The 24614-nt window shown below is 37.5% G+C and overlaps 1 protein-coding gene across 1 annotated transcript in view; it reads right to left on the minus strand.

Annotated features, from left to right (window-relative positions):
* LOC104499765 (NADP-dependent malic enzyme-like) overlaps window positions 1-24614 on the minus strand; it is a gene marked incomplete at its 3' end in the record, with an annotated part of 91200 nt that overhangs the window by 64586 nt on the left and 2000 nt on the right. The window contains exon 2 of the mRNA XM_010143318.1: window positions 19021-19170. Within this exon, the coding sequence (XP_010141620.1) occupies window positions 19021-19170 (150 nt within the window). The remainder of the gene's footprint in view (window positions 1-19020; window positions 19171-24614) is intronic.

The following is a 24614-nucleotide window of genomic DNA, read 5'->3' on the forward strand; positions in this document are numbered from 1 at the left end:
AGGGAAATAATTAAAGCAGACAAAAATACAGTGTTTATAATCACTGTAAATAGGAAATGCTAATGTCAAGCGGTCTGAACATTCAATCTTAAACATGCATTTAGTCCTATTTCATGAATTCCTACTGAAAACCCTGTTTCATGGCAGTCTTCATCCACTGCTGTCAGCCTGTGTAGCACTCTTTCACAAGCCCAAATCCACCAAAGCTGCTTAATAATCCCTGTTAGTAAGTACAGTGCTTCAACACTTAGTAGAGTTAAAAATAACATCTACATAGCAGAGACAAGTAAGTTCAGGGCACTTACAGAATTACCCTTAAGAGCAGAAAAGATAGGAAACTAACCCCAAAAATATCAGCTGTAAGCCTGGCATTTGAAAATACAATCTCAGGGGAATGAGGTTTCAAAAAAGAAAAGATAGGGTTTGGAGGAGTAAAAGGCACATAACTTTAGTGACACAAAGATTCAGATGCTGTGGGATTTTTTAGCATAGATGTTAAAACATTTAAAAATAAATAATAATGATGATGATAGTAATAAAACCTAAAAAAAAGACAGCTGGGGTAGGAAGCTACTTAAGATGCTGCACATCCAAGAACAAAAGTAAATACATTGTCTGCACTATGCTGAGGCCTGCCCAAGATGTTCAACCAGAGTCCATGGCTCTGCCTTGTTGCTTTGATGATAGACATTGTTTGCTTCAGAGAGCTTCGTCCAGGTAGCACTGTAGTCAGAAGAGCTGGTTCAAACAAACCCATGGGTTGGAGAAACTTCCAGATGGACCCCCTTTGGTCACAGCTTGTGTTTTACTTCCATCAGTCTTAGCTGGCAAAATGTCACAACCCAGCTGGAGTAGGTGAATTTTCAAATACAGCCAGGACTGCCCAGAGAGCTGACTTCAGGTCTCAGCACATTCTGTCTTTCACCCTGCATGGGATTAGGGAAGTGGGACACCAAGGGCTGCCATTCAGTAATCCGCAATGCAGCAAGCTGTAACACTCTTGATCCAACCTCAGACAGGGGACAGATTACAGAGATGTTGCCCCATCTGCCCTTCTGCATCTGAAACAGGCTCCAGAGCTTGCATACAGCATATATTTTATAATTTGTAACACAACAGAGCAAATGAGAGTAAAAAAACGGTGAGCTGCCCAGAGCAGTACAGCCTGAAGGCAAATAAGAAAGGAAGAGAGAAAAAACCTCTGCACTGTCCTATCACTTTTCTCCAAGAAGTCTGGATCTCCCAGCCCTCTGAGAGCCTGATTCTTGCTCCCAAAGCATGTAATCTCTACACTGGTACTTTAAGTGAATAAAGACTTTTGCAAAAGGAACCTTAATTGCTTGAAACATTTTCCTTTCTTTTTGTCAGAATCCCAGTCTGGTAAACTGTTGTAGAACTGGGCAAAGAAGTCAGACCTTTATAGAACAAAAAGCAACATAATGAAATAATTCCTCTACTGCTCTTATTCAACACAAAACATTGATAAATAATCTGAATAATAAATTGCAAGCTTTACACAACAAAACTTTAAAACCAACTTTACCTGGTACATAAAGCAATTATAGCTTGTAGCTTTACTAATAATCTCAGTCTCTACTTCGTTTTGGAAACCATAATGTGCTCCTCAAACTGTTTCAGATGCAAATTAAGAATACTTCATTGTAAAAACAACACTTCATCAACTTTGTCATTGCAGCATTTTTGCATCAGTTACACAAAATACTTATTATTGTATATCTAGATAACAGTCTTTTAACTGGTACCTCACCTCCTTTATTTACAAAAGCAAACAGCACAACATTTTATGATCTAAATATTCAGACTGTAATAATGCATCCTTTCCACACAGCAACAGGGTAGATCAAATTGTACCTTCTTTTTATTAACTTCTTTAAACATTAATTTGTTGATTTAACCATATCCCTAAAGTATCATTCATCTACACAATCAGCTTTTACGTACTGTTGCTTAACCACATATGGGCAATTCAATGGGATGTGTTTGTTTGAAAGGGAAAAGACAGACTTTGAGAAATACTGCGCTTTAAGAGCCAGAGCAGGTTTACGCCAGAAGCTACTCAAATTCTTCTGACAGTTGCTCAATAAATAACATAATTACTTACACTCTAATAGACACAAATAGAACTATTTGAAGATTGTGAATGAGAGAATGGTTTACCACAGCCAGATCCATTCATTTTTAAGATAAAAAATAACCCACTGTGCTGCTTGCATAGCTATCATGTTTTTATTATTTTATGTTAGTATTAACTGCAGAAAGAACCATCCACAAATAACATCAACCGTGTATCTACTAGGAATCTTGCAATGCTAATGATGTTTTTTTAAAAAACCTTTTAAATGTTATTTAAACTGTGAAGTAGTCAAACAAGAGAGATCGCTGTCCTATTTACTTCAACAACTTGTGTTGCCCTGGCTCAGTGGAACATGGAAGACTTCCAGTATTTACACAATAGCATCCTTTAAGCTAGTTTTCATTGACCTTTAAATCACCACCATTTGCTCTCATTAACCATTAACAAGGACAAAAGCGAGGACTTATTAAAAATGCTGCTTCTTACAGCATATCCTACTCAACTTCCACTTCAATGAAGTCACTTTTGTTAAGAGACACTATCTTCCACTTGCAGAGCTGGCCTTATCTGCTGAAAAGGAACCAAAGAAATGGCTCAATTTATGTCACAGTGACAGGTCAGTTCCTGATGCAAGGAGCTGCAGTGCTAAGAGGTAACAAGAAGTCAGAAGTCACACAGGCTGACGCGAAAACTTATCACGCAAGATTGCCAGTGAGCATCTGGGCACAGAGCAGAGCTCCTTCACCCAGGCTTGAGCTGTCTGTGTACAGCATTTGGTGACACTTCTGAGACACATATCCCAATGGCACAGAGATCACAGCATCATCGAGGTTATGTGGGACCACTGGAGATGAGCCCACCCAAGCTCCCTTCCCGAGGATGGTCAGCTAAAGCAGTTATTTTGTGTTCCTCAGGCTTTCCCTGAGGTAAAAATTTGGTACAGACTCCAAATTTTCTCTAGTTTTTAGTACAGAGTGTTGGCAGTAAAAATAAATTAGCTGTTTTAGTGGAGTTTGCTGTTCCTAAGATCAAATGTTTTTTTGGATGGTGCTCCTCTCCAAACATATGCAGAAACCTATTCCTGCTTTCAGTGGAAATTGTATCAGCAGATAGTGACTGAAAAGAAGTCTCCTGCATTTTAGCATATTAAGGTGGGCATAACACTGAAAAAGTACAGTTCACAATTTATCACCTGCACATTTTAAAATAAACTCAAACTATTTAATCTTGGAGAAAACCAAACAAGTCTTCAAATCACCAGCATTACTTTGAGCAAGAGGAGGAACAGAGACAGCAAAGAAGTTATTGGAGCCATTTTTAAATCCTTACAAAATGGGAATTTTCTTCCTTAGAAACTTTTAATAGAATTGAATATAGGTTTAGCATGAGTTTAGTGCCTACAATTACTAAAACAGTAGAAGAGATTAAAAATAATGCAATTTGAGTTGAAAAGAAAGCAAATACTCAGTCTCAGTTATTTCATAGAATATATTCCTATCATTCACAGAAATTACATTCAAACTGTTCTCTGCTTAAACTTTAATTTAAATATTTGACTCAGTTGCAAACAAAATAAAAATTGATAGGCTTGCATTGAACTCAAGTGCTGTTTAAACAGAGGAGCCCATCAGTGCCAACCAAAGTGCCTCAGTGCGGTGCTCACCACAGGATCAGGCACCAGGAAGACAGTGGGAAGATCCCAACAAAGTCTGTATGCACCCACCTTCTGCTCTGCCCCTGCCCCAGTCTGGGTCTGCAACCTTCCTCACGCAAGACCTGCGGCTCAGACTTCCTGGACCTGAGCCACCACTAAACGACCTGGAAAACTAAAGTACTGCAAAATGGGGTTTGGAGAAGGGAGTTCGCATGGATGATATTTTGTTCAGCTTCTCATGCCCCGAGCATGTAAGCCCTGGCACCCCGCGGCACTCTCACCCATTTTGACAGATGCTAGGGCATACGCATCCACGCACACACCATCCTTACTCATCCTTTCATCCAACTGCTCACCTGCTTTTACATTACCCATATCCAGGCCACAAGAAAACATGAATTTTCAGTGATAAATAACAGGAAATTTGAGCAAGACATACAGCATGAAGCTTTTAGCTACCTATTTTCATGAAGGATCAGCATTTGAAAGCAAAACATTTTTTATAAAAAGGCAATAAAAATGCATTTTGTTGACTTTCCTTTTGTTCTTATTTTAGTGGTTGGCGTCATTGAATACTTGACTAGACCATTTGGCAAATTTCTTACTAAACTTGAAAACTGAAGTAGCTTTAACAACGTTTTTCTTCAGCTACATAGATCCATAAAAACTTTCTAAAAACCCAAACCAAGCCTGACTACATGCCAAACAATCAAAAAAAAGAAGCGTTTGACTTATTGAGACATTCATCTTTAAATAGTGTATAATAACAGTGATGTCCTAGGTTAGAGTCTTAGTTAAAATTTGAATAATTTTCAAACACAGATCTTAAGCTAAAATGTTTTAGAAAATTCAATGGAATGTTACAAGAACTGGTCAAAATATATATCAATTTAGTTTGAACTCCAAAAATGTGTTGTGGTATTAGGTCTCTGGCATAAGAAGGTTTGGCTGTACATCCATCCTACACCCAACTTTTATTGTTTCCATTTGGCCTCTCAATTTTAACCAATTTGTTACAATTACTATACTTATAGCAAAACTACAATAATTTCCACCATTTAATGCCTATATTTTCCATTTTCAAAAATATAAGTCTTAAAATTAAAAATGCAAACAACCTGATCCACAGCAATATTCCTGCTCTTATTTCCTGTTAAATTTACAACATGCATGAATGTATGAAACAGACAAAATTTCTAGGGTTGTGCCCAACAACAGCTTTATCAGCGGGTCCAGCTCTGTCTCAGACAGAGAAACCAAGAGGCACATATGACTATTTTGATTATTTTTAAGACTATGCTATCTGATGTTAACAAAGTTCCAACATACCAGTTGCCTGAAGTTCACTCACGAAAAAGTGAATATTAAAACTTTATCAGGAAAACCCAGGAAATGTATATTTATATTATCTATATAATGCATATTTAATTATAGGGAATTTAATATATTTAAGAATAAACTAGTGATTTTCTGACTCAATTAAAAGTTACTAGAAGCTTTTATTGTAAAATTTGGGAAAAAAATTTTCTAGATGGAAAGGTAAGATTTTAAGCATGAAACACCTGCAATGTATCTGGCTCACTGTCATAAAAAAAGAGGCAAATGGACTTGTACTTTTCCTCCTTTTTGTATAAATTTAGACACGACCCCATATCTAACATTTTGGGAATAAAATGCAGCATGCCATGATATTGGCTAACACAAATGGCTAATATTATTGCTAGCCTTTACTAAATACCTATATGAAACAAAGCAGAACAGGATATGGAATGGACATAGCAAGGAGTCTTAGAAGCAGTCTCATGGGGTGACGGAGGCATTCAAAAAGCATCAGCTAGCAGTAGAATTGTTTCTGAAATGTTTTTTGCGGGCTTCCTACCAGTTTAAGGGACTCATAGGCTCAAGTCCATTGTCAAAAAGCGGCACAGGCTTTTCTGAGGACATAGCCTTTCAAAGTCTATAGGCCATACCTAAAGTCAGCTTTCGAAGATGACGTTTGTTTCAATGTAAAGCTTGAATGCAATGTACCAACCACCCATCACATGACTGAGACTACAACCATCCTCAAGAAGAATCTCATTCCAGTGTGTGCGCTGGAGTATTTTTACATTCCATGTGAAGTGGTAAACTGAAAATAGAAACAGGTACATTGCTTGCAGGGAACAGAAATAGGAAACTAAACTGAAATCTTTTTAGATCTCCTATTTACTTGAGAATTACAAATCCCCCATGCTTGTATTCTAGTTATTTGTGAAAAAGAAAACAACACACCATTAATTAATTGAACAGAAAACAAACTGTGTTCTGTGTTTTCAGTTTCAGAAGCAGACACCTACATGTCATGTTTAAGAAGCTCGTCCTGGATGGCTAAGGAAAACTCTCGAAGATATACTGTTGCCTAAAACAAGTAGCATGAACAACCTGTCACTCAACATACAGTGCAGCAAACCAGTACATTCATGCTTATGATAAATCCAAAGAAGAACTCCAGGAGAAAAGGTAAAACAAAAATACACCTGCTAATATAAGAAAGAGCCATAATACGGTGAACTCTGTAAAGTAAAGCTGCTGCTGTATCTCTGTAAGTAAGCTACATTAGAGCTTCATCTCAGCAACAGTAAGCTGTTCCCTTAGATGAAACACTCACCAAAGAGCCCCAAACAGTAGTTAATTTCCTTATTCTAGAGTACTCTGAAACAAAGTTGTGAGGTCTTCAGAATTCCTCAAGACTAAACACAAATTCAAGTCAAATATAGTTGCCTTGGGAATAAAGAGGCAAAAATGCAAACTGGCTTTTGACCATCTTTGTGCCAAAGGCACAGGTTCTCATTCAGCACAAACTGAAGCTTTCCTTTTTTAATATTTCTCATTAAATAGTTCCCTGCAGTAGATCCCTTATTTCTGCCAATTGATTTGTGCCTTCCCTATCAATGCCTGTCTCTGGCTAGAAGTCCTTGCTTTTCTTACAGTAATGACTTGCTTTGTTTGGTTTATACAAATTCTTACCGTTCTATTTGATCTGTGCTTCCAGCAGTCTCTTGTACACTTCAGCTGTTTTCTAAAAAACACTGGTTTTCCTGCATGTGGTTTAATCACTTAATATCATCAGCAGAAGAAGGTCCTTATACAAAGCAGAACTGCTTTGCAATGCCACCACTTAATTCAGAGAGCAGTGGCAAGGATGACAGACACCCTGCTAACCTTTCTCCACCCAGCTGCAAATTACATTATGTTAATGCTACTTTATATTGCAACTGCAAATTACACTACATTAATACTAGATTTGGTAAAGTTATTGTGACCTGGACTTTTTAAGTTTATTATAATCCACGCTGCTGACACTTTTTACTGAGCAGCACATATAAGAAAACAGTTGTATAAATCTATAAAACTTCGCTAAGAAGGATGAAAAGGCCATGCAAGAAATAAAAGGGTTTATTTCTACCCAAGAACTTTTGTCTCTTGCCTTTTTCAGAAGCCTCATATCAGCAGTGGCATATAGCTGTTCTCAAAAGCACCATGAAAAAATCTCCCTGACTAAAAAGCACCCAGCCATAAATAGAGAGAAACAAAAGATATATTAAAACACACAATCATCCCATTACATTCTTAAAGGCTGAAAATTTTTATACCTTCTCTTCACTTTAAATTTTCTATTTTAAGGCCTGACTATTTATCCTATCCTATCTTATCCTCTCCTACTTCTAGACAGAGAGAGAAAACTATGATGTTAGAATATCCAAGCTACTGCAAAGTTAAGAGTGATTTCACTGGGGTTTTTCCTTCCTCTTTTGGACTTCACCAAATACATTTACAGGAAAAACCAAAAAAAGCTACTATATCTTGTATTGAAAGTGCAACTATGACACAGTGTTGGACTGCTGAGTAATGAGAGTATTTTGAACAGAAAAGCTGCTGAATGTGCAAGCAGGGGATTTGGGTGGTGCCAAAGGACGTGCAACAAATGTACAGAAAACAAGAGCTGAAGAAATTCCAATGTAAGCACACCCCTACAGGAACATATCCTCTGGGCATGGGCTGGAATATACACAGAATGACCTAATAAAGCATTGTAAGTCAATGGTGTCTCATCTGAACTACTACTGGTGTCTCATTTTGCAACATCAGGAGGTAGCAACGGGAATTACTGGGGACTGGGATAAAACTCACTGCATATAAGGAGAGAGCAGGATTCCTCTACTTCTAAGATCTTAATATTTAAATAAAAAACCCAGACCACCACCACTAAATGCTTATCAGTCACCTGTAACAGCTCTTTGCTACTTGCTTATGTAGCCAACTTGTACACCCTTGCTGATGATGATACCTACTTGTAAATAGTAATTTACAAGTAATTTACAAGTAATACCATTTCTTTTTTATCCCATTGATACCTGGAAGCAAGCCCTTTCTCTTCCACAGCGTAGCCCTAGGAAGGAATCAAAAAAGCACACACTTTTTTCTTAGTACCTCCAAGCGATGAATTGCAAGTTTCAATAGCACGTGGAAGAGCGAGAGGATAGCCTGTGAGTGCTCTTGTCTCCAAGAACAGCTAACAACTACAGAAATGGAGCAGGTTTTCTTCCCCTAAGTGCCCCTCTGTGTGTAAATGCATCCTACTAAGCAACTCCTGCACTGCTTGCCCTGGGGAGCGCTACCTCCTCTAGGGGGGTTTCAGAATAGGCACTTTTATAAAACCTGAAGAACTGCCATCTAAAAAGCAAACAACTTTGTAACTCCTCAGCAACAGCAAATTCAACATAGATGTTACATAGCCGTTAGCACCAGTGTCTGGTATAGAAACACTCGGCAGTCACAGGCGGTGTTTGAGAACCATCAGCTGACTCCACTTGTGCAGTGAATAACTGTTATGGGTTAAGGCTGAGCCAGCCACTAGACAAGTGACAGATGCTTTCTGTCAACCCCTCTCCCTTCCCAAAGGGGAAGGGAGTAAGGGAGACAGACTTATGGATTGGAAGAGAAAACTAAAACTGCTCTAATGTAAATAACAACAATAAAATGAAATATATACAAATATACACAATACCAATGCTGAACCCAACCCCCCTGATCATCACCACTGATGCTGTGGGCAGACACTGGGGCAGGCCCAGGCTGGGCTCATCAGCAGATGGGAACCAGATGCAGGAGCTGGATTCTGGAACTGGATTCAGGAAGCTAGGAAGGCAGAACAGCCTGAGTTCTCCTCGGACACTGGCCATTGAAGAAGAGAGCTTGACCCTTGTGGTCCCTCAGCTTTGCACTGAATATGATGCCTATGGGATGGAACACCTTGCTGGTCAGTCCAGGGTCACCTGTCCTGTCCGCTCCTCCCCACAGGTGCAGCCTCTCACTTACTGCACCCCCCCCGTGGCACACACACAGGATTTAGCAGTGACCTTGGTCTGCACAGGAGCAAGTATAAGCCAGAGCCTTTCTGCATCCCAGTCCCTGGTAGTGACTGTGAAGATGAAGCTCTATCACAAAAATACACTGTTAACTTCAGAAATGCAGTCACTTAGAAGATTCAGCAGTGACCTTGGTCTCACAGGAGCAAGGGTGAGCAAGAGCCTTTCTGCACACCAGTCCCTGGCAGTAACTGCAAACATCAAGCGTTATCACCTCTAGGAGCAGACAGTGTCTGCAGAACTGTGCCGTTAACTTCGGACAGTGCAGCCACTGAGCAGAGACTGAGCTGGGAAGTGTAATCACTGAACAGAATTAGTGCTGTTCTGACTCAAACCAGGAAAATAACACTTATTGACAGAAAGCAATTTCATTTCAGCTACTTCATAGCACCCATGCAAACTGTTCCCCTCTCTGAGAGTCCCTTAGATGTCTCAGCACACCACAAGATAGTATATGTCTTGTAAGTCTTCTTCACCTGACACTGAAGGTGAGCATAACAGCCTTAATAAATAAGCTGTGGCTTCTCATCTGTTCCTAACCTGTTTTCACCAAAAAAGAAATCATCTACTCTACTCAGATAAAGAAGTTTCTAATTTTAAAGTTTCTGTCTGTATTTGGTTACAAATACAGCAAATCAATTGCATTGCTCTAGAGAGAAGCCTAGAAGTACACTAGCACAGAAATCACAGGCAGTGATGTGGTGGCCAGAGCCCTGGAGCAAAATATGGGGCAACTGTGATTGATGGCAGTAACTTATTTATTATTATTACGTATGCTTCTAAAGATTAAAATGAATCTGTTCTTCCCCTGAAAGCCACTCCAAATGCTGAGGGTTTGAGACACTTCGGTGTAAAGCTGACATCAATACACTGAAGACCACTAACTGAAAAAGAGTTCAAACGTCCAAGACAACGGATTCAGATCTTAAAAACCAAAATTATCACCTGCTTTATGCTGGAGCCACCAGCATCAGTGCTGTGTCTCACTCTGAGCACTGTCTTAGAGGATCTGACATTATTAGGATCTTCCACACAGGAATTCACATTCTCTGGAAAAAAGAATCTGAAAATTCAAGTTCCTGTTCCAAAGGCTCATCAGACACCTGAAAATGCCTTGGACCATCCTGTTTGTTCACGTGGCACAAGCTGTCATTTGTCTGTGTTGTCCTAGATGAGTGCTAGCATAGTGCACAGTTCCAGTCCACTGGAATGGATGGGTGGATGCAACATGCAAATTACTGTCAACTGCAGGCCACAACTTCAGGGCTGTCCAAAGTCCCTCAGTCCAGAAGGGAGGCAACTACATCTATAACTTTGCACAGGAGTTAAAGATGAAGTAACATCCGTTTGCAGACATTATGTGGATTTGAAAGTCTGTCCTTGAAAAGGTGTTGAAATAAGGAAGGTTATGGCTCTCTTACTGAAGCAAATGACTCTTAAGAGGTTTGCTTTGGGGGCCAAAAGATGTTGATGATTAGGGGTAAATCTGGCAGGTTGACAGAGGCTGTTTCACGAAGGGAAAATTTTGGAAGATAAATATTGCTTGAGTAGAGTAGAACAGAGCCAATAAGTAGATCTCTCCCATACCTGATACTTTAGTGTTTTGCAAAAGTATTTGGCCAAGCCAAGGTGTGAAAACTAAAGAAAATCTCTGCTCTTAAAGTACATTTCATTAAGGAATGTACTGCTGGAAACTTGCAACCAGAAGGAAATATTGTGGGCTGGCGTAGAGTCAAAATCTTTCTAAAGCTTCAGGAGAAAAGGAAGACATTGATGAGTAACGTGGTTATATATTGGTACAAGTCCTAATTATTGTACGAAACTATAACCTGCCAGAAGAATACCACTATTTTTTAAATGCAGTGATGTATACTTTATTTGTTGAAAAGGATATAGTCTACATTTTATGTAGTATTGGCCCTAGAGAGAAAAGATTAGTCAGAGTAAAGACATTTAACTTGGGATCATGTACTTTCTGTCCAGCCTTCTGCACGTAGATCTACAAGATGAGTGTTTTCACAAACCAAGTGAGGAGGGTCTAGTAAGCACTGCACTAACAACTCTCACACAAACTGTCCCTCCCATGTGGTGAAAATCATCAGTAAGAAAAGTCTTTGTCTCAGTAGGATGCACTGCAACAAAGATAATAATATATGCCAAAACCCATAGAAGTGCATGTTCCCATTGGCTCAGAGTGCAGATGCCCTTGAAAAGATAAATTAGAGTCCTCCAAATTTACAGAGGAGCGAGAACTTTCTGTTCTAACCTCACAGAAGAGATAGTGGAAATGTGTAAAAAGTAACAGTACAAACCAAATGAGGACAGGGATCCCCTGGAAATACCCAGGACTGTGTGAAGGAAATGGACAAGGAAACAGAGCCACAAGCATGGCCAGTACTCTAATTTCGGCACTCTTGCACAGAAACCACCAAGGATGTATGTAGAAGAGCCCCGAGGCTGCAGCTGTCTTCCTCAGAAGACTGTGCTAAGAGCAGGGTGAAAGTGAACATTGGCTGCTGCCAAACATTCTGAGAGTCATGTTTTGAGTAGGGATGGCCTCATTTCCTCCTGCCCACAGCCCAGATGTATTCCCTCCAGAAAAAACAAAGCAATGCATCGTCAAGAGGTACGAAATTAGGTCTGAAAGCCAGAAATTCCATGCTTGTGATGTGTATAGGATAAGCTTTTATGACCATGATGAAAAGCCCCTAGAACATTACCTGTGTAAGAAATCATGCTGGCTGCTCATGAGAGTAGAAAGATGCTAATAATAAGTAAAGCTCAAACCCAAACAAGACTAAATCAAAAAATAGCTTGAAGTGTGACTTCTGTAAACACCATCCCTTTCCACTAATGCTGTAGGCAAAACCTACATGCATGAGGTACATACAAAAAATAACACCACATGGAGGACAGTATATTTCATAACACTAGGTCAGGACTATACATTCTTGGTTTAGCACAGACTAATTACTCAGTATTTTAAGGTGCTACTTTAAAAAAAAGAGAAAAATTCACACTGTAACTAAATGCCAAAATATTACCAAAACATTGAAAAATATTACCAAAAGCAGTGAACTTAACACAGTTGAAGGGAGACCAGATGTCTACCTACAAAGAACCTAAAGAATATCCTAATGTTTTCAAAAATCAAGACCTAATTTTTTTCATTCAACTATTTCTCTGAGAAATTAGCTTAACATTTACAAAGCACTGTAAGGCCAAAATGAGACCAACTGACATCTTCTACGCAAGTTTCTCACACCTTTCCCTGCAGGCAGCATTACCAGCTGCTGACAGACCAAGTTGAACACACCTTGGTCTCCATTCTAGCATAGTGTGTTTCTAGAGGACAGTCTAGGAGAAGACAGGAATTCCACACTCTCATACTGTGTCAATTCTCCTTTTCCAACTTTTCAGAGCAAGGCAAATGTTATGCTAGGAGAATCTATTAGCCTTACTTTTGAGCCAAGGAAGCAACGGCACGCTAAGCTAAGTTTTAGCTTGATGAAGGTAACAGAGCAGATCAGAATCATGCCAAAGTGTAGAATTACTGGGTGTCACAAGGCATCATGGTGCTTGAATTCACAGGAGAGGCTTTACAAAAACAAAAGAAAACAAAAAAACCAACATCATCAAAAAAACCCCAAACCAAACGAGATTAAAAGCTCCCTGGAAAGTGTCATCTCTCCAAGAGGCAAAAGTGAAAATGACAAACCAACATGTATTTCAAAAGTGCTTGGTGAGAGGCTGCAAGTGCCATCATCGTCAGGCTTTTGAAGTCAATAAGAGACTGTCTAAAATGAGAAGAAATGCTACAGTTATGCTAATTCTCCGTCAAAATGTTTCAGAAGAACTTGCCACATGAGCTGTGTTAATATACACAACCCATGCCAGTGTCTGATGGAAAACGGAACTCCAACATGCTGTTTTCAAAGAAGCATTTTGCTGTATTTTATGTCTATATTTCAACACATTTTCATTTCAGAGACTGCCCTAATGATCAAGTCCTTACAAGAGATCACTTAAAAGACCCCCACACTTTCTTTTTTTCACTTTCAGATGAAAATTCTGCATAGTTTTCAGAGAAAAAATACTAGGAAAAATCACTCTAACTATTGCTTTATATATTTTAACATAATTTTATGTTACACAGTAATTCATTTTAATTAAAAGAAGATACTAAGATAAATACCCATATTAATAATCAGACTAATAAAGTCTCTAAAAATATATATTTGAGTTTTGCCTGGGAAAAAAACACCTGGATATGCTGAAAAAAAAAAATCTAAGGGAGCAGTTATACTGGTGGAGATATTAGATCAGATGAATCCAGACCTTCTGGTCTTGATCAAGAAAAGAGCATGTATTTGGGCGTGAGACGGAGTCACAACAAAGCACCAGCAACTGAACTTTCTTGGCTCATGTGATCTAGGAGTACTTGACAAGATTTGGGCCTCCTGTAAGCCAAATCTAGTTTCTGAAGAGACTTGGATGTAAAAGGCATCCAATGGAATTAAGAAAAACCCAGACTCCAATGAAAGCCTCATTAAAAAAAAAAGAACCACACAAACAATTATTAAGTGTACCACAGGATCAACCTTGTGCTGGCAAACAGACTGCAACTTCTGCTGCCAAGGTCTAATATTTTGTAGATAAATATTTCCCTGTTCTCTGATTCAGTTTCTTCATTAGAAAGTGATGCTATCTTGCAGTTGACAATCTCAGCATTACTAAGTCAACAAAAAAAGAACTCACACTCACAGCACCTGCATTCAACACAGTGCATCTGAAACACTCTAAATATAAATACATACAATAAATGTAAATAAATACATTCCCTTTGAGGAATATGAGGAAAGGAACTGATCTCAAGTTTGCATGTGCTGAGTCAGTCACACACTTCAATGAGGCGGCAACCTGGTATAATATTAGTTTGTGCAAACTGAGTATTTAGCATAATAAATTGCCTTCTGAAAATCTGATACTAAAGATTGTTAACATTCCAAGTGCTCTCTAAAAATATTAAAAGAGCTAAAGCGAACACATTTTTACAACACTTATTAAAAGTCAAGTCAAACCATAATCTTTCTCAGACTTGGGGTGAATAGATGCGCAATGTCTAGTCATTTGTGGGGAAGGAAAAGAAGAAAAAAAAAAGACAGAATTGAAAGAATTATTACAGAAAAATTTCTATGAGAACAGTATGCTGAACAAAATCTGCTTCTATATGTAAAAAAAAAAAAGAAAAGAAAAATAATTTCAAGGCTATGGTTGACACTTTGCCTTTTAAGAGACTGCATCTGTATCTTCAATATGCAGCATCAGATTCAATACAGCTGCTTTAAAAACAGTTCCTAGTCAGCATGACAGAGCGTGACTGCACCGGGAAGTTATTTCAGAGGAACTCTGCCATGCCTGTGTGGCTGCAGTAGTTACCAGGGCTTGCTCTGTTCTTATTCTGTTTGAAATGGCTTTTCCTTCTAGGAAAGGAAATACATAAACAGTCACCTAACATTTTAACAACATCCAAAGTCTTCGGCATAGCAATACTTGGCAATTTTTCCTTTCCTCCGAATGCTGACTTTACACGAGAAACTTAAAACTCCTGGGTGTTCTCTATACAATGTAAAAAGTTGATTTTGGATTCTTAGAGGAAATTTCCATTGAGCTTTCCCATATTTATTCTTTTTGGATGAATAAAGCATCTGAAAGAACTGTTGTATTTTAGAAATCCATTTACAGAAATGGATTGTTTCTTGGGTAAGTCAGCAAACGTTGTCATATATATATACACACACACTGTGCAACCGATGAATTTTTTAGTTTAGGAATTTATTTTTAAACAATGGATAGAAACTCTGCATCAAAAAGTGACCTAGTAGAGATTCTGTGATAATGTTCTTAATGATAGCGTGATCACTGCAGTAAAACCACTACTCCACTACATTCTCAGCCTAAGCCTTTAAAGCTTTGATCTGTAGAGGTCCAAATTCCTTCTCTGACCTACCCCTGGAGGAGCCTCTTTCTTTCCTCATCCCCCTCAATGGTTGTGAGGAACACTAGAGACCAGTCTTCTAAATTATGTTTCTGTAACTCTGTGGTGCACGTTAAAGATTTGCTATAGGATCTGTACTGTTTATTTCTAGAATAATGCATTTATTCATTAAACTGGTGGATTTTAAACTGGATATTCACAGCAAGTAATGCAGTTTTGTCTTAATTTTATGAACAACTGTCAATTATCCAGACGGGCTTCAAACCAGTGAGTCAAATTACTTTGCATTTGGTTCTTGAGAAATGTGGCTTAACCAGATGGTCAGCTGGTCAGCCATGGCTGTTTATTCTGTAATTGCAAAATACCATTTCAGAAGGAAAACGTCTCGCCTGAGCCACAGTGTTCTTCTATAACTGCAAACACATCATGTGAGCCCATACAGTCTTCTAGAGACATGTAAGGTAGTCACAGAAGATGATCTCATTTAACGAACCCATGAGACACCTATTTCTTTAACTCTAAATAAATTTCCATTATTTCTTGCCTGAAGACCTAGGTCATGAGCTTCAAAATCACTTCACAACATAAAGAAATCCAGCTGAATATAAAAAAAACCCTTACATATTTAAACTGAATAGTAAGACATTGCCTTTCAACTTCCAGTGTGATAAATATGATCTGCAGTAACTGGGTAATTTTAACTTATTTACTTAGATAAATGAGTCTGTTTATAATAGGATCTTTGCTTAATGATGAAATATCAAAAATTTTCTGAGCTGTGGTAAAAAAACAGTAATAAAAATACTCTGAAATAAAAAAAATCTGAAAGAAAAACATTAATTTATCAGTAAAGACAGCATTTAGATATCAACATAAAACAGATACACACAGTTCTTACAGATGACTTTTTTTTTAAGGCATGATAAGATCATACCTTTTTACTGAATTATAAAAACTGAAAAAAATCAACAAAAACCATGAGAATGTATAGACTGGAATAAATTTTATATCTTTTTCTCCTTTTCTTCTTCTGTGTTAAATTAAATGTCGATTTTATTCTGCCCTGTGAGTTCAGCTCACAGCAGCTGCCATTTATGAGGGATACTGGTACATAAAGCTTAATACTAAATCTGTCACACCGTAGAATATAATTTCAAACCAAATTAGGTTAACTGCTTTGCACAGTTGGTTTTGGAATAATTTAGAAAAGGTTTTCTTTAGGAAAAAAACAGATCTCTGGAACAGAGTGCAGTGGAAGTTCACAAAGTATAGATATATCTTAAGCAGCAAAGAGTCTGTCAAAGGGGAAACTCTTTACAGTCCTTTCCTCCAAGACTGTTAATGAACACTGGCATCAGCTGGGTCATGTGGGGAGATAGGAGCAGGTAGTGAGATAATATTAACACAACATTTGGCAATTTTACGGCGAAGAGCAAACATCCAACTTGGCAGATCATATTTTGTTCTTAAGAAAAAAAAAAAATCTTGAGATCCTTACCAGGAAGCAGCTTGTATATGTTTTTCAGTCACTTTAATGAGTGATTAAAACATTTATTTGAAAGTAGTGAGGCAGTTTAGCAGGACTAGAAATAAAATAGACTTTTATAAATGTCTTCCACATCTCCCCAGCCAGTCAGCCACGTATACAGAGCTCACATGTAGTTGGAAAAGCAGCAGACAGATGAACATGGCTAAGGCTGACTTCAGTAGCTCAAGAATACAACAGCAGAACACCAAAAGACACATCAGTTAAAACATGACTGAATGTTGTTTAAAACATTCATTCATTAGCAGCTCAACTGCAGTAAAAAAAACACAGTGTGATATACCATATTATGGAATGTCTTGTGAAGCTATATATATAAGTTAAACAATATGGGAAATAAATTATCTAAGTAGTATAATCTGTCTTGAATTGGCTTATTTTCAATAAGGAAATGAATGCTTTTTTGGAAGATACCAATATCAGAGTTCATTCTGATATTGGTAAATCAAATCATACTTTTAAGAACATGCAAATATCAGGACACTCAATGACCACTTGGATTATCACTGTCACCGTTCAGAATAGCTAAATATAGCATCAGAATGGAAGTTCACTATCCATGTGCCAGAATAACAATGTTTTTCAAGGAGAACAGAGGAAAATCCACAGAGAACGTAGAAAGTTAGTACAATGTTATTTGTACACACCAGTAGTTTTATACTGCAGTTATTTGCTGAGTTGAGAAAGTTCAGCTTGCTACTCCAAAGTCTGCACAAAATACATATTACTGCTATTACGCCTTGCTTTAGGCTTAATAGCTAGAGGAGAAAGATTTAGGGCATCTGTGTATGTCCTCTGCAGACAAAAAATTCCACCACGTGAAAAAAAAAGGAGAAGAAACATTTCAACATTTTGCCATGTCCCTGCCTCTCAAATAATTTTTCCTCCATGTCTTGAGTGCGCTTAGAATCAAACTGAAGAATGGAGTTCAGGAGTCTGAAAGTCTCTAAAGGGGACTGGTGAGTTGTTTTGATTACTGTTGCAAGCTGTGTCTCACCAGTTCCAGACTAATTCAGATGAACTGTTGTCTAATTTAACAGGAGTTTTTTTCTCCACAGATCCGGGGAGAAAGTGGAAAGTACATGCACGGGCAGAGGTTCTCCTTGAGCACTATCTTATACAGCAATGGATATCAAAACAAGGGGCAAAGAGACCAGCTTAGGCAAAGATTTCATTTCCAGACACATTTAGCACTTCCTGGAAGGCCAATAAAATGTCCATGATGGTTAAATACCAAGGGGAAAAAAAGAAGATGACTTCTTTTGCTAGGGGAGGCACCTAAAAGCCACAGATCGTTAAACAGGTTTAAGTAAGCATTCTTGAGGTCTTTTTGAACTTTGTAATGTGTATAGAAGTGGAAATTCTTGTTTTCTACAGTTGGCCAGATGGTCCTGACTCATTCTGTCAGTCGCTATGCCAAAATTATTTTTACATTAACAACAAAACCATGAACGCATAAGTCTTCTCCTTCAAATATATCCTGTTGAAGAATGTCTGAGCAGTCATTTGTTCCCTATAATCCCGCAAGCTTCTTACTTTTGATCAATGCCTTGACTGTAAAAAAACTATTTCTGTTAACAGAGCTATGCACACACAGCTCATTTATCTCTTCCTTTGCCAGAAAATTGTACAGAAGGTTCCAAAGTGTTCCAGTTTGTACTTGAAGGCACTGGTATACACAAGGTTCTCAAACAGCAACCACTATAAATCTCATATTCTGTGGGCTGATGTTCAAGGGGCAGAGTGAAACAGAAGCACCTATCCTTCTTTCACACCACATCCTTGTCACTCTATAAATATACACAGACACTGCATACAGAATAAAAGCACTCCAGTAACCAACCTATGAAACAACAAGTTATTAAGCAGTGAGACAGGCTTTTTGATGAATACTGATTATTTTTAAGATATCTGTAGGTACATATATAATGCATCCTTAGGTATTTTATACATACATATATAAAATTAATATGTATGCAGACTATAATATGAATATATAGGTGGAAGTCTATGCTTTTCAGGTCGCTAAGACAAAACTAAGGATCCATTCTTCTCTGGTCTTGTAACATGAGGCTAAGATTCCAAAAGAGTCAGTTAATGAGATTAAAATGTACCCATGTTTTAATACAATTAAAACAACCATTTGCCTTTTTAATGCAATAGAAATTATTGTTTAATGTAGACCAAAAATGTAGTTTGAATTATCTCAATTATTGCAGCTTTAGCTTACATTCAGCTATGTTAGCAAAAACCCTGCAGAAATCTGCCAAGAGGAAAACAAGATACAACTACTTTTATTTGAAGTATAAACTTACATACCTTGGCCTCCGAAATGCTAAACCGTATTGTTGGCAAGCCAGTCCCACAGTGGGAGTATACACAATAGGCATGAACCTTTCGATGTCAGAAGTCAGCACTTTATAGAAAAGCTTTTCGTTTCGATCCTGAAGACTCATTAGTAGAATATATCTGTGGAAAATTACATATAATTAGACAGCCATCAAGTGAACATATAAAGTAAATTTAGAAACACAGAGGTGTTTAGATAATTAATTAAAGCTATGTTTGTTCTATAACAGCTTCTTTCTGGTTGATAGTATTTAAATTTCTCCTTGTCTTAAAGCACAAATGGTTCGAACACAAGAATAACAAACTGGTTGAGACAGAAGCTGAAACTAATCAAAAAGCTGACAAACTCTACAGACTCGGTAAGGTGATCCTCTCAGGTATAAAACACTATGCTGCAATTATTTGGTCTATCAGAATCTAACCTGTACATATCAGGTGCTCCACTTGAAATCATTAAATAAAAACTTAAACAGTCTTCCTCTCTTGCCCAAAATAGTAAAACTAAAAATGTTAGCTTTTTCTGTTCTTGCCTTGTTAGAAATTTCTCTTATATCCAGACTAATACTTCAGATAAATACTTCACCTCAATACTGAAGGGCAAAGCTTTCAAAAACAGAGCATACACATATGGCCTTTCGACCCATAAGTCTGTTTGTAACAAAATCGGCAATGATTTATCTCCTAATGGAAATAAACTTTTGATTGCATTTGAAGAAGTTTTATATTCATTTAAAGAGAAAACCAATGAGAAAAATAATATCAGAGAAATGAGAATGAAAAAAAGTTCATGCCTAGCTTGATCTAGCTTTGACTACCATCACTCTAATATTGAAAAATTACACTTCTGCTCCAAGATACCAACCAGGAAGCCAAATTTCAGTGCTGAGTGTGACAGATGATGAGAGTCTATGAGTGACTTCTTCAGGTCAGATTACTTCACACAGGTATGCCTATGGTCGCTTTGTGAATACTTAATATTTAGGAATTTGATAATCCTAAACCTCACCTCTCTATTCATTAGTTTTAGTAAAGTTAATTATTACTTTAAAAACTAAGTAGTCTTCTATACTAATAAGCTTGCATAAAAAATTTAACTTAATTTATGAATATAATTTATTACTAATTACTAATACTCAGAGTTTAATATGCACATTATTTTATTAAACAAGTGTTGAGGAAATGTATATAACACATTCATTCCAAAAGCCTGGAAGCTTGTATGCTTAAATATTATTCACATGAACTTTCCTTCAGCATATACATGCATCACATGCACCAGCAAAATCTAATTCTTACTTTAGGAAGAGACAGATGTGTAACAAAGACACAAGCTATGTAACAAAGAACAGTTTAGTAAATCTGCATTTGTTTCATTCGAGCTTAGCTTGTATCCCCCTGTATATCAGGGCAGCACTTTTTTCATGATCCCCTATTATTTTCATTTCCCCATTAACAAGCACTATAATCAAGGCGAGTGAAGCCAGTTTGGCAGCTGGTGACTGTAATGAGTTGACACAAGTGAGGCAAACCACTCTCTCTTCCCTTGTACTTTAGACCCTAAACAGATAAAGATCTAGAAACCAAAGAGTTGAAGATGTATTCTACATACCATCATCATGAGGCATCCTGAACTGCCTATCATCATACACATTAATTTTGAATGTTCTCCAAGGTTAAATTATATCCTGCCCTTGTAGTTCTCAGCTACAAATATGAATACATAATAATTTTCTTTCATATTATTATATTTCCCTTCTAACCTTTCATTTTTTCAGTATTTCATGATGATATAGCATATCTTTCAATGCCCTTGAATTCTTGGAGCATTTTCTTTATTAAAACCGTTCGTCTGAGAGTGATTATCCCAACATTTTCCTTGAAATACAAGCGCATTCATATATGGTTATGAATACAGAGCTCTACACCAGAGACTTTCATCCAAGCTACATCTTTGCATTCATACAAGCCACATCACTGTTTCAAAGCAGTTGCCGGTGTACATTTCTTCTTTCTATCACTTTAATTTGAAACGAGATGTGGCTACTTAAGACTTTAAAATACATTTTCATCATCCTTTCTCCTTACTTTGATCAAGCCTGGGTTTTAAATGGGTTAGAGAAATATTTTACAAAAAAACCCCCAACAGTTTAACAAAAGACTTCTTCAAGGGCCTCAAATACAAAACCTATTTGCTAAAACTCTCCATTTTGTTTTTACTGTCCTAACATTCAATTGGGTGGGTTTTTTCTTATTTGCATTTATCACGTCACTTTTATATTCAGGATATGCTACAGATATTGCAAAGTATCACCATATTTTCAAATCTTAAGTACTGGCCATACCCGAATCAGCATAAGAAATATTATTATAAAGCGAAAAATGTTTCTAGAGAAGTACAAGTTTGATCAGAAAGCTACTTTTCAGTGGCAGGTGGAACACAGCGCTTCTTTCTCGGCACAGTAACTTGAGTAGGGGTACCAATTTTTTCAAAAATTCTTTCTTAAGGGGAGACCCAAAAATGCGTCATCCTCAATGTGGCATTGGTCACAATGCATTAGACAACAAGTATGCATCTTTTAGCAACATCCAAGTAATATACACAACTAAAAGCTTGAAGCAGTTTTCAGCATTTTGTTTTTAAAAAAGGCATCTTTAAAATGCAGTATTTAATGGAATCTTTTACTGAAGCCCACATTTAATTGAAAACATAGTGAAAACAAGCAATAAAACACTGAGAACAATCATTTGTGCTATAAAAAGAGGAGAAAAATATTATCTGTCCTCAGACAAGGAGTCTTGAATTAAGACTTCAGGGAAGAGTTTCAGAGGATGAAAACCAAGGCCTGGCAAGTAAGACAGAGAAGACTGCCAAGCATTCAAATTTCAGTATGTCTCTCTTCCCCCCTGCCTTTACTTCACCTAAGAACTTTTCATGCTAGTCTGCTATTATGAAGGGAATGAAATACAGTAGCAACAAAAGGATATAACCCAAATATCATCCAAAACCCTGAAGAAAACTGATATAACTACCAGAAAATTACTGATGATTGATGCGGATAACTGGTCCTCCTATCACCGGCATGCATTTTACAAGTCGAAATGGAATGGGGAAAAACCAAACAAACAAACAAAAAAAACCCCAAAATTTGTTTGCTCTTATCTTGCAAAACATGAGAATAAATATAGGGAACTGGGAGGAAATGCTTTTATTTTTAACATGTGTAAGAAGTTAGCTCCATTACTTTGCATCATCTTTCTATAGAAGATTATAGAAAGACAGTGACAGAGAACTTTAAGAAAAAACAAAATACCACAGCATTCTCAGGAAGAGTGATCTGATGGCACCTGTGCTAGTGTTCAGTTATCCAGTATAACACTTTACCAGTGTTATTCTGAAGAAAGGAAAGCCCAGACAGAAGATGTGGCTATGGCAGGGGCAATGATTTCAATGTCAATATAGAACAAGAAAGACAATTAAGAACCCAGAGGGGAGAAAATAAATAAAAAGATTAAGTCACTTGCAGAATCCATCACAGCTTTTCCAAATTAAGTAAGAAGAATAGAATTATTTCCTGTTACTGGCTTCTTTTTCGCCATACACACCAGGCAATATATTTGCTGCTGTTTCACGTTCATTTTGTGTATGAACTCTCTGTATTTCAGAGCTTAGCAATTCCATGCTGCAAGTCAGCAAAGGAGTTTCATCTGTGACAAAACATGACATGCCATGCTCCTATCGGCTTAGCTTTATGAATTTACACACATTCTTTCCAATCAAAACCAGGGCAAGCTACAATCCTGCCAGTGTAAGATGCCATCATGAACAGCTTTAATGTTTCATCAGACAACACCCTTTTGTTTCAGGCACTTAACAGCTTCCACTTCTGCAATATTCAAAGGCTTTTGTATTTGGACATTAAATGCATAGCTATACACCCACTATCAAATTTGAGCTCTAAGGGGAAAACAACAGCTTCCCTTTTTTATCATCACTGCTCCTATGTGGTGAAGACTATTCCAGATGCATACCAGAAGAAAAATTTTTTCTAGAGTTTACTAATCCCAGAACTCTACTAACATTTACATTCAGTAGAAGGCAATAGCTGCACACTTCTCGCAAGGTTACACCTGAGCACCTGCCTGTATAGGGAGCAGCTGAGATCTTCTTTCATGTTCCAGTTCTGGCATTCTCCATCAGCGAAGGTATTCAAAGAATAACTGAGACAAGACCACAGTCACTCTTTGCTTTAAAATGCTTCGATACGAGTATAAGTACAGGAGACCAGAGTTCACGTATTGCCTTGAAGGACTGCACTCACACATATGTAACGCACATGCTCTCAGAGGGGGATGTCTATCAACATACTCCAATACAATTGCCAAGACACTTGACTTAAAAGCACAGCTGCAAATCACATTTTGCATGCACAACTTTTTACACACTCAAGTCACACAGGTGTTTTCTCTCTGCAAAGGAGCCCAAGATGTCATTGTTGGTAGCCTTCAAAGGAAGTATCTTTTCCATGCAAATGTTACCAAGTCTTTCAATCAGTGGTCTTAAATGTAAACCTATGCAAGTAACCCACAAATTATTTCATTTTGCTAAAAGCTGGAGAAAATACCACAGCAAAATAATGCCCCACTAATATAAGAGCAAAATATTTTTCATCAAGGCATAGCATGACATGAATAGTCAAGTTAGGTTTGCTGGATGTTCACACAAAATACAAATACAATTTCTTAAAGAAAATTTTATTTGGAGGAGGACTTGTGGATATATATAATTTTAGGTACTTAAGGCCAACCAGATATAATTTACACAAATATGCATTGATCCAAGATGGCCCTTAAAAACTTATTTCTTAACTGCTACAGACCTGCTTTATGAAACTGTAGGCTAGCTGAGGTTGGAAGGGTCCTCTGGAGATCGTCTCATCCAATCCTCTGCACAAAGCAGAGTCAAGTACAGCACACTGCCCAGGACCATGTTTAGTCAGGTTTTGAGTAACTCCAAGGATGGATACTCCAGCTCAGCTTATCCAGCGTTATAAATGGAGCTACACTGTTTATTCAGACTATAAAGGGAAGAAGATACAAATACCTGGACCAAAAATTATGGTTGAGAAAACACTGCTGCCACATGCCACCAAATAAGACTGGGAAATAAACACACCTTTTAATTTTTTCCTTATGTTAATTACTAAATTCTTAATTGAAGTATTTTGACTAGTGATCACGTGAGAAAAAACGCCTGACCTCTAATTGTTTCCGGTTATTTCTATGAAGCAAAGACTTACTAGCTTTTCTCAGCTGAAGTATGTCACTAAAACCCTATTAACAACAACAGATTGGTACTGCAAAGCTGAACAGTACAATACAACCTTTATACTAAAAAGGCATTATACTAAAAACTGTTTGTATGGTATAAAATGGCAAGCTACAGTCTAATGCTTAAGCCATATGGGTGGTGTAATACAGTTATGTTTGCACTTCTCTTTTAAGAGTATCTGGTCACAGGAGAAGAAAACAAATTTATTCCATACCCAACTATTTATTAGGGAAAG

The sequence above is a fragment of the Buceros rhinoceros genome, unplaced genomic scaffold (genome assembly GCF_000710305.1).
Source record: "Buceros rhinoceros silvestris isolate BGI_N320 unplaced genomic scaffold, ASM71030v1 scaffold15339, whole genome shotgun sequence".
Lineage (NCBI taxonomy): Eukaryota > Metazoa > Chordata > Aves > Bucerotiformes > Bucerotidae > Buceros > Buceros rhinoceros.